The sequence below is a fragment of the Stigmatopora argus genome, chromosome 5 (genome assembly GCF_051989625.1).
Source record: "Stigmatopora argus isolate UIUO_Sarg chromosome 5, RoL_Sarg_1.0, whole genome shotgun sequence".
NCBI lineage: Eukaryota > Metazoa > Chordata > Actinopteri > Syngnathiformes > Syngnathidae > Stigmatopora > Stigmatopora argus.
In genome coordinates, this window is record NC_135391.1 from 21,250,640 (window position 1) to 21,262,500 (window position 11,861).

The 11,861-nt window shown below is 41.5% G+C and overlaps 2 protein-coding genes across 6 annotated transcripts in view; one reads left to right on the forward strand and one right to left on the reverse strand.

Moving 5' to 3' along the window:
- Positions 1-10,912, reverse strand: part of ptgesl (prostaglandin E synthase 2-like) — a 58,138-nt gene extending 47,226 nt beyond the window's left edge. For 2 of the 4 annotated variants that reach the window (XM_077599844.1, XM_077599843.1), the window contains exon 1: positions 10,133-10,475. In XM_077599844.1, coding sequence (XP_077455970.1) covers positions 10,133-10,435 — 303 coding nt within the window. In that variant the 5' untranslated portion in view covers positions 10,436-10,475. Of the gene's footprint in view, positions 1-10,132; positions 10,476-10,644 lie in introns of those variants that run through there. The other 2 variants (XM_077599846.1, XM_077599847.1) reach the window with 2 other exon arrangements.
- The window catches only part of LOC144073906 (ral guanine nucleotide dissociation stimulator-like), a 122,265-nt gene continuing 120,946 nt past the window's right edge, over positions 10,543-11,861 (forward strand). For both annotated transcript variants that reach the window (XM_077599840.1, XM_077599842.1), the window contains exon 1: positions 10,543-10,762. The gene's annotated coding sequence lies outside the window, so the exon portion shown is untranslated. The remainder of the gene's footprint in view (positions 10,763-11,861) is intronic.

Below are 11,861 nucleotides of genomic sequence, written 5' to 3' on the forward strand. Positions count from 1 at the left end.
TCAGATGGGTTGAATGATCAAGTGAGATTGTTGTTAGACAGAATCAGAGTAAAATATAAGAAAAGGTCAAATTACACTGAAATAGGAAGATGCAAACAAAACTCGGAGGAATCATTTGAAGAATATAGAATTAAAATGGAAAAAGTATTTAGACAACACAGCAGATTAGAACATGATGAGGATGATGTGCGCCCCTATAAACAACAGTTAAAAAACGCCCTCCACTCTAATTCTTTGCCAGAAATAAAACAGTGGGTTGATCGCCATTACATAGGAATGAACGGAGGAACGTTGGGGGATTACATAAACCATGCTCTTCATGCAGAAAAGGTGATAAAAAATAAAAAACAGCAAAAGAAAGATGCAGTTTTCTTTTATGGGGACGAAGATAGTTTTGGGACTGAAGCGTATTACCACCAGTATTCGAACGGTAGAGGTCGCGGCAGGGGAAGAGGTCGCGGCAGGGGTGCGGCCAGCGGGGAAGTTCTCAGGTTTAAACCGGGATCTTATCACGAAGGCAATCCGAGGGCCTGCTGGTCGTGCGGCAAAGAGGGCCACATAGCCAAGGAATGCAAAATCTACCCTCCCCACGTACCGCAACGACGTGATAACACATGACTAGAACGGGAGGTAGCAAAACAAATGGCTACCAAAAGTAAAGATGAGATACCAATTGGGTACAAGGGAGAAGTGGAATGTAAAAAAGAAATGGGATATGAGGATCAAATCGGGAGTGAAGATGAAATATTGAATTTAGACGAAATATTATTCGAAGAAAAGGTCAGACCAGAAGTGATAATATGGGTACAAGGCAAACCATTAAAATTCCTTTGTGACACAGGAGCATGTAGAACCACGATCAGGGAATCAATACCAAACTTAAAACCAAGCCCAAATTTCGCAATAGTTAGGGCAGCACAGGGCGCCACAAAATCAGTACAAATGACAGAACCAGTCTGGCTTAGGGATCCAAAAGGCAAATCATGCCAGTTATCGATCTTAATACTACCTGAATGTCCAGTAAACCTTTTGGGCAGAGACGGCCTTGTGGGGCTAGGCCTGGCCGTTCTGCCAACGTCAGATGGCATGAAAATAATTAGACATAAACCAGAACAAGTGTTCGTGTTACAAGGGATGGGACAGCCAAATTACTATTATTCTCTGGACATTCCAAACAAGCCACCGATGCAAACAGGAACTAGTCTAATACAAGAGAATAAATTCGGTGCAGTTTGAAGGGGACCGTATGTCCCCAGAAAATTTACATGTCACAATGTCGTATATAAATAAACCAGATCTAAAGTACAAGGAAAGCCTCGATAAAGTCACCCCTACTCGAATAACGGTCACTTACCTATATACAAACGGGTTGGCAGATGCTGCAACCGCAGTCGCCTTGCCTGAAAAGGCACAAGCCCTTTTTAAATTACATACGGCACCACACATCTCTTTGTGTAAGTCCGAACACACCCAGTGGAAAGACTTAGGCAGGCTAGTGGAAATAGGGGAGAAAGCACATGACTGGGAGCCCTCGGGGCCTAATACATGGTATAGTGCGTCAACTGAGCTGTGGCGGAAATCGCTTTTTTGGACAGTAACTGTCGAGGCGGGGGTACACTTAGTTCCAAAACGAAAGTGACAAATATTATTTTCAAAAGACGAAGAAGAATTGCTAAAACAAATACCTGCAAAATTATGGTCTAAAGGGCCTACAGATGTAGGACTCATAAAAGGTGCAGAACCTGTAATAATCTGACCTAAAACTGAATATAAACCTCGCGTAAAACAATACCCACTTAAAATTGATGCAATAGAAGGGATAAAACCTGTAATAGACGACTTACTCAAAGCGGGGGTATTAATAGAATGCGTCGACTCTCCGTGTAACACACCAATATTCCCAGTAAGAAAAGCTGCTCCATCAAATGGATGGAGAATGGTCCAAGATTTAAAAGCGGTAAATAATGCAGTAATTCAAAGATCCCCAACAGTGGCAGATCCATATACATTGTTGAACTCGCTAAACCCAAACGCAAAATACTTTACAGTAGTGGACATCAGCAATGCATTCTTTTCGGTACCAGTACATAAGGACAGTCAATTTTGGTTTGCGTTCAAGTTCCAAGGAAAACGTTATACATACACTTGACTGCCGCAAGGTTACTGCGAGAGTCCGACTATATATTCTCAAGCTCTAAACGCAAATTTAGCAACCTTCGAGCCGCCAAAAAGTAGCCAAATAATGACTTACGTAGATGACATTTTAATCGCATCAGAAACCAAGGAGCAATGCGAAAAAGACACATTAGCGTTGCTAAAACACTTAGCTGAAGAAGGTCATAAAATCAGCAGAAATAAGTTACAATTCTGCCAAAAAGCGGTAAAATACTTGGGTCATCAGTTAAGCGCGGGGGGCAGAACAATTTTAGAAGAAAGAAAGGTGGCAATCCTAAAAGCACCGAAGCCACTTACAAAAAAGCAAATGATGTCCTTTTTAGGGCTCACAAATTACTGCAGATGTTGGGTACCAATTTATGCCGAATTAACAGCGCCATTGCAAGCCCTGATGTATAAAGAAGAACTAAAAATGTCAGACAAATTGAAATGGACGCCAGAAGCAGAAACGGCATTTTGCGATTTGAAACAGGCGCTAGTGAGTAGTAGCACACTCGCGTTGCCTGATTATTCTAAAGAATTTGTACAAATGGTGGACTGTGAGAATTATTTCATGACATCGGTATTGACTCAGAAATATGGCGAGAAGCTGAGACCAGTGGCATATTATTCCACAAAGTTAGATGCAGTGGCCTGTGCACTGCCACATTGTGTTAGAGCAGTGGTCGCAGCATCACTAGCGGTAACCGCAAGCGCTGAGGTGGTATTGTTCCACCCATTAGTTTTAAAAGTTCCCCACGCGGTCTCAGCTCTACTCTTACAAACAAAAATGAGTTTTCTGTCACCGGCAAGACATCTGTCTTGCATGTCAATACTACTGTCTCAGCCGCATCTAAAAATAGAAAGGTGTACAGTGCTCAATCCAGCAACACTAATTCCCACAGAGGAGGAAGGTGAAAAACACGATTGCGAAGCATTAGCGGAACAAAAGAGTAAAAGTAGACCAGACCTTAAAGATACACCGCTAGAAAATGGAGAAATAATATTTGTAGACGGGTCCTCGAAAAAAGATGATAAAGGGAAAACAAAAACCGGCTACGCCATAGTAACTCAAACAGTAATACTACAAGCAGCAGCGTTACCGCAACATTTCTCAGCACAAGCTGCAGAATTAGTGGCACTTACTGAAGCATGTAAATTAATGAAAGGACAGGCGGTCACAATATATACGGACAGCCAATATGCGTTTGCAACCACTCAAACGTTTGCGCAACACTGGAAAAATAGGGGTATGGTCACATCAACTGGAAAACCAGTGACTCACGCCAAATTACTAACTGAACTATTACAAGCCGTGCAACTACCGACACAATTAGCAATATGTAAATGTACTGCACACACATCAGGTACCGATCCCATAACAAAGGGTAACGCCTTCGCGGACAAGATTGCTAAACAGGCAGCACAAGGGGAAATAACAATTCTAAACATGGAAGTAAATAGCGAAAATGACCAACAAAAAATGGATGATAAAATACTCATAGAAATGCAACAACAATCACCCAAACAAGAAAAAGAACAATGGGAAAAGAAAGGCGCGCGAGTAAAAAACCAAATATATATATGACCAGAAGGTAAACCAATCCTACCAAAAAACCTATACAAATGGGCAGCTATTTTGAGCCATGGTAAATCACATGTCTCAAGAGGAGGGATGATAAGAATGTTAAACCAAATATATACAACCTATGGATTTAATAACTATTCAAAAAAAATTTGTAGAACCTGTTTAATATGTGCAAGACACAATGCACAAGGTAACCTTAGACCAAAACGGGGTCAATTCCCAAAACCAGAATATCCATTTCAACACATACATATGGATTATATAGAACTAAATAAGTGTGAAGGTAAAAAATATTGTCTCGTAATAATAGACTCGTATTCAAAATGGGTAGAAATATTTCCGACAAAGACACCTAATGCCATAACAGTAGCAAAAGCATTATGCAAAGACATAATACCGAGATATGGCATTCCAGAAATAATCTACAGTGATGATGGGACTCATTTCGTAAACCAAATAATTTCAAAAATAGGACAAGCGTTTCACATCAATTTAAAACATCACTGCGCCTATCATCCACAGAGTGCGGGACTGGTGGAAAGAATGAATGGCACCATAAAAAATAGACTCAGAAAATGTATGGAAGAAACTGGTAGACTCTGGACACAATGCCTAGACTTAGTAAAACTACATTAAACATTACCAGCACAAACGGATTAACCCCGTATGAAACCTTATTTGGCAGACAGTACAGATGACCTTATTTTAAAAATATTTGGGAAACAGATGACGAAAGCAATCTTGCGGATTATATGAGAAAAATGCTACAAAAACAAAAAGAATTGACAGAACAAGCTAATGATGATACGCCATCTGTGTCGTTGCAGGAAGACCAATTAGTTGAACCAGGTGACTGGGTCCTGATTAAAAGTATAAAGAAGAAACACTGGCACTCGCCTAAGTGGGAAGGACCCTATCAGGTTTTATTAACCACAGGAACGGCAATTAAAATAGCAGAACGAAATACCTGGATTCACCTGGCACATTGCAAAAGGGTTATCGAGTATGACTAAGTTAACGATTTCGATCATTGTGTTCAACCTAACCGTCGTTATTTGTATTGTAGTGATCGCGCTGTGGTATCTGCTGTAGTAGCATTATAATCTTTCACCCGCCTCCGGAGGAAGTCCGACTACAAAGGGGGCTGTAATTTTAGTTTACAGTCATCTCAAACCCGGTGAAGACGTCAACAGCTCCGTTCTGGCATTAGGAGAGATTACAATCTACCAGCATGATATTCACCCGGGTACACAAAATAGGATTGGGGGTGGGAGGAACAATCGGAATAATAATAGTAGTAATTTTATTGTTACATGAAAAGTCACTCAATTTGCAAAAACGAGGGGTACATTACTATCAAAATCCCTCTAGAATACCACGGAAGGTGATAAAGAATCCATGCAAAACGACAGATAGCAAAGATGATACCCATACTTACCAATTGTATTATTGTTACCAAACCAACAGAACTGAGGCAGTAATTACATTTGACCAAAATTTCAAGATAGGGGGATATCGGCTGAATGATTGGAGCGGGTATGATTTTTACTTGGACAGTGCTGGGGCAAAGAAATCGGGTCACTGGTGGGGTGACGTGGCGGCTACAACTGGGAAGTGGTCAAGAGGTTCGTATGGGTTCTCCAAGAGAGGGGCCAGGTGGAAAAAACAGGTAACCCTGACAAGAACAAAAAGCAGTTTGTTGTTAAATTTGAATACCACTCAGGTGCCACTCGGCGAGCCCGAACAATTGAAGGGCTACACAAACAAACAGCTATGCCACGGGCTGATGCTCTGTGTCTGGAGAGAACATCAGGAAGACCCATGCGTGCCCATAACGTTCTGTCCAAACGTCACTACCACAATTGTTGAACCTAGCAAAGAAATAACTCCTGGGCCGAAATCAAAGTTTCCAGACATGCCACAAATATACGTTGAACCAGAGGTGGATGATTTGTTTAAATTTGCGACAGGAATTTCTAAATTAGATAACAATTGGCTCCTGATGGCGGAACAAGCCGCTCAGGTAACGCAAGCAGACTGTGTGGTATGTATGGGGGCAAGACCATTGCTACAGGTAATACCCTCAGCATTGAGCTCCACCTGCCTGGTAGACGTGATGAACAAACCAGTACCATCTCAAAATTGTTTGTACTGGGATAGTGTTTTTCCAATGGCGGATGAAGAAAAGGAGAAACCAGTGTTTTCAAAGAAAATAGCACGGGCCAACTACACGTGCATTAAGAGAATAGGAAAAGGGTTGATTCTGGGACGACTTAATAGTATACAATGTAAACAAGTGTTGACGGTTGATATAACATTCAAACCGGTAGCTTGTAGCGACATCTGGTGGTGGTGTGGTGATAATAGATTGTACGACAGGTTGCCATTCAACACTATTGTGCATCTGTGTCATTCCTCCTGCCTGTTTCCATAACAAAGATGTCTGCTCCTGAGTTGGTCACTGTGGCAGGAAACATCTTGCCTCACCACTGGAATCGCAGAGCCAAGCGGTCCGCTCCTGGATGGGGTGGCGGGGACCCAACCTACATCGACAGCATCGGGGTTCCCCGAGGTGTAACAGATGAGTATAAGCTCGCTAACCAAATGGCAGCTGGTTTTGAATCATTCCTGTGTTGGTGGTGTACTATTAACAAAAATGTGGACAGAATCAACTACATCCATTACAATGTGCAACGACTGGGGAACAGGACGGAGGAAGGGTTTGCAGCCATCCATGAACAGTTGTCGGCGACCTCCTTGATGGCCTTCCAGAACAGAATTGCTGTTGACATGCTCCTGGCAAAGGAAGGTGGCGTGTGCTCCATCTTTGGTGACCAATGCTGCACGTTCATCCCTAACAATACAGCAGCTGACGGGAGTTTAACCAAGGCCCTGGAGGGCCTTCGATCCCTCAACAGCAAGATGAAAGAACATTCTGGAGTCGACACCTCAATGTGGGGCGAATTTGGTAGCATGTTTGGCGAATACAAACAGTTGATTGTATCAGTTTTAATGTCAATCGCTGTTTTTGCTGCCATTCTCACAACTTGTGGATGTTGTTGCATTCCCTGTATTCGTGCGTTATGTGAAAGATTAATAACAAATGCTATACAACCAGTCAAATCAGAAATGTATGCCTTATTGACATCTGGAGGCGAACCACGGGATGATGACGATGCCGACGCATCTGGGGATGAGGAGGAAATGCAGTTCATGGGACTGCCTGACATGTTCCAAGATGCTAAAGACTCTGGCATTAACTTTTGAGTGTAACGTTTTCTGTTATTTTTGTGATCCTGTGATGCGAAAATCGGATAAGAAGAGGTCATGGGTGATGATATTTTATAACAGAATCCGGATAAACAGGAGGGTTATGTTGGAATTATTACAAATAAGTTATCCTGATTTTAGTTTAGACTGTTGAAATGTTAGTTAATAGAATTGGGGATGTCTTGACTCCCTGGGGAAAGTTTCACCTTATTCAACAAAGAGGAACTACCCCAGGGGGTCTGTTTGTCTGTTTTGTGAGGGTTGCAGGATATCGGGAAGGAGACTATAAAGATGTTATCTTGAAGGGGCATATGGTCATGATCAAAGAACCTTTTGTAACTGGGAGAGATCTCTCTCTCCTTTGATCAGCTTGAAACTTCCTGTAACTTGGACACTCCCAAAACACAATAAGAGAATTGGCAGGAGGAGATTTTCTTCAGAGTGTTTCGGAGGGCTGAGACGCGAACGGTCCTAAGAACATCTCATTTTTAAATAAAGTTAACTAAAATTCTCTGTGATTTCCTTCTTTACAGATTGGTGATACAAATGTCTGGTGTTTAAACCTAACAACTCTGCAGCACTAATATGCCCTGAAAAAAATAAGCATTTGAGCAAGTCCCGCTGTCGGCGAACCGTGACAAGAAGGGTTGAGGACATTGCGGGGAACCTGGAGCTTCAGCAGCAACATGATGGGAAATGATGACGTCCTTATCGGCTTTTTATATTATTTGGCGAGTCCTTCTATGGTGAAATATAGCTTCTTCTTCAGCACCGACTGCCACCCAAATGAGAGCCGAAGAAGAGGTGGGGCCCTTAATTCCGCCATTTTTTTAAATCCTGTGCTCCGCTTGAGAGTTTCAGCATTTGACATATCTATGAACTTTGTTTTTTATAGTTAATATAAAAAACGCTATGTACTGAATCCACGAAGTGGTGAAGAATGACAATATATACATATACAGTGGGGCAAATAAGTATTTAGTCAACCACCAATTGTGCAAGTTCTCCTACTCGAAAAGATTAGAGAGGCCTGTAATTGTCAACATGGGTAAACCTCAACCATGAGAGACAGAATGTGGGAAAAAAACAGAAAATCACATTGTTCGATTTTTAAAGAATTTATTTCCAAATTAGAGTGGGGAATAAGTATTTGGTCACCTACAAACAAGCAAGATTTCTGGCTGTCAAAGAGGTCTAACTTTTTCTAACTAGGCCTCCAATCGTTCCCTGTTAATAGCACCTGTTTTAACTCATTATCAGTATAAAAGACACCTGTCCACAACCTCAGTCTCTCACACTCCAAACTCCACTATGGCCAAGTCCATAGAGCTGTCAAAGGACACCTACAAAATTGTAGACCTGCACTAGGCTGAGAAGACTACATCTGCAATAGGTAAAACGCTTGGTGCAAAGAAATTAACTGTGAGAGTAATATATTAGAAAATAGAAGACATTCAACACCACTGATAATCTCCATCGATCTGGGGCTTCATGCAAGATCTCACCTCGTGGCGTCAAAATGATAACAAGAACCGTGAGCAAAAATCCCAGAACCACACGGGGGACCTAGTGAATGACCTACAGAGAGCTGGGACCACAGTAACAAAGGCTACTATGAGTAACACAATGCGCCGCCAGGGACTCAAATCCTGCAATGCCAGGCGTGCTCCACTGCTGAAGCCAGTACACATCCAGGCCTGTCTGTGGTTCGCTAGAGAGCATTTGGATGATCCAGAAGAGGACTGGGAGAATGTGTTATGGTCTCCATCAGCAAGGACATTGAAGATGAGAGGTGGCTGGGTCTTTCAGCATGACAATGATCCCAAACACAGCCAGGGCAACAAAGGAGTGGCTTCGTAAGAAGCATTTCAAGGTCCTGGAGTGGCCTAGCAAGTCTCCAGATCTCAACCCCATAGAAAATCTGTGGAGGGAGTTGAAAGTCTGTGTTGCCCAACAACAGCCCCAAAACATCACTGCTCTAGAGGAGATCTGCATGGAGGAATGGGCCAAAATACCAGCAAGTGTGTGAAAAGCTTGTTAAGAGTTACAGAAAACGTTTGGCCTCTGTTATTGCAAACAAAAGGGTACATAAAGTATTGAGATGAACTTTTGGTAATGACCAAATACTTATTTTCCACCATGATTTGCAAATAAATTATTTAAAAATCAAACAATGTGATTTTCTGGGGTTTTTTCCACATTCTGTCTCTCATGGTTGAGGTTTATCCATGTTGACAATTACAGGGCTCTCTAATATTTTCAAGTAGGATAACTTGCACAATTGGTGGTTGACTAATACTTATTTGGCCCACTGTATGTTCATTAATATGTATTGTGCCTTTATTAATTTAATCAAACTCAAACTTCACATTTTTTCTTGGGCTTATTTAATGCCTTAGATGACACAAACAAAGCTGGAATAGGCTTAGCGTCGTCTTTCTCCAAGAGGTAACACGATGTGAAATGCAATCCGAAGAAAACAGGAAAAAGGAAATATATCAACCAACTGTGAAATTTTGCTTCTTCGCCGCTGAGTGCCACCCAATTCAGTGCCGAAGAAGCGGTGCCCTGACTTCCACCATTTTTCATCTTCTGTATTCCGCTTTTCAGCGTGAATTTTGACATTTTATGAACTTTTTTTATTTTAGAAAATCAATATACAAAAAATGCGATGTGTTAAATCCGTGAAGTGGTGAAAGATGACATTAATCATATTTTGTATCACCATTCTCTGTTCTTACTTTCTCACCAACTCTTTGTGTACACCTGCATTCTCGGAATAAATATTCCCATAAATACACAATCTGAGTAAACCAAACTCACAAATGGTAGATTAAAACTATAAAATCAACAAAACAGGACAAAAAATACATTTGATATTCCAATATTACGGTTGGGTCATTAGAATAGCACATGTAAAACCTTTTGAGGTATTTTTCATTTGCTGCAAATTAATTCTGTAAAGAATATGTTGTCAGTAGGTTGTAAAATTAAATTTGGTGAGCATTTCTTCTTTTCTCTTAGATTTATGGTGAAAACGTAATCAAGTTTTCCAAGTAAATTCGGTCATCCAATGGAGGGGGCATTCTTCTTCCTCTCACCTTCAATGAAACCTCTCACCTTGGATTGCTCCTGTGCCAAGTGCCGCTGCTGAACCCAGTAGAATTTGACAGTGTGGTAGAGTCCTACACCACCCCCGAAGAGGAAGGCGCAGCCCATCATTCGGCTTCCTCCGCTCCCTCTCCGCAGATAGCATAGTAATCCGGCGCGGAATCGTGCCCAACCTCCGCAGTAGGACCTCCGGGACAAATGAGAGCCGGCGTTCTCAGACAGCTGGACGCTCTTGCCGGGTCTACAGAGTAACGCACTATTCATAATTGCGCACCCAACCTTAACGAATGATCTCGCAATTGCTGTCGCCATCTTGGGTTATGTAAAGTCCCACAATGCAACGTGTCTGAAATTGAGTACATACGTACTTGCGAAATCCCAGAATGCCTTTCGCATTGGGGGTAACCAAAATGTAAACAATAGGGCGTCACAACCTGCTAAACATGACAGGATGTCAAACCTCCCGAAGATCTTCAAGAAGTATCAAACCTATCAAAACAGAAACTCAAAAAAATATGTACCTCATTGTCCGTTGATCTTGCCGAGTCAGTTGGATAAAAAAAACATTCGTAAATATCGTAGTGCCATCTGGGACAGAAAATTCTCAGTAATGTATCCTGATTGATTGAGGAAAACGAGGTAAAGGGATTTTTGGTTGCAATTGGCCATTGGAATGAATAGAATGCCTATATTGTCATGTTGTCACGGGTGCAATGAGATTTAAAGCCTTGCCTTAAACTGCACATATAACATAATAGGCGTAAAAATATATATACAATATCTCTCTCCCTCTCCTCTCTCTCTCTCTCTCTCTCTCTCTCTCTCTCTCTCTCTCTCTCTCACCCTCTCTCTCCCCCTCTCTCCCTCCCACCCTCTCCCGCTCTCCCTCACTATATCTCTCCCTCCCCGCCCCACTCTCCCTCTTTCTCTCTCTCCCTCCCCCTCTCTCTCTCTGTCTCTCTGACTCCCTCACTCTCTCTCACTCTCACTCACTTTCAATCCCTGACTTAATCTCACTCACTCTCTGTCACTCACTCTCTCACTCCCTCTCCACGTATATATATATATATATATATATATATATATATATATATATATATATATATATATATATATATATATATATATATATATATATAATATAATATGATTCAGATATTTCTTAGGTCAGCAGAGAAGGCCTTGAAGGCCCTGACAGCCCGCCACTGATATATATATATGTATATGTATATGTATATATATATATATATATATATATATATATATATATATATATATATATATATATATATATATATATACATATATCAGTGGCGGGCTGTCAGGCCCTTCAAGGCCTTCTCTGCTGGCCTAAGAAATATCTGAATCATATTATATTTTGTCCATCAATACTTATTATTCCAAATGGTCTATAGCTTCCTTTCATTGCTTTTCCCCCTGGTTGCACTGCTTCCAGATGTGTGTTTTCATATTGAAGCATTTAACCAATCACATTTCAGCCATTATTTGTTGCCAGATCAGATCTGCCTCAAAACCTTCACAATCAGTTCTTGCGGGCTCTGCTGCATTAAACTAGACTGTTTGGATGATTTCCCTGGGCCGGTGTGGGTTTTTCCCCAGGTACTTTTTCCTCCGACATCCCAAAAACATGGATGGCAGCATGATTGAATACTAAACTAGGTACCACGAGCTAAAAGAGGGAGCGTGAATGGTTGTCGATCTCCTTGTGTCCTGCGAT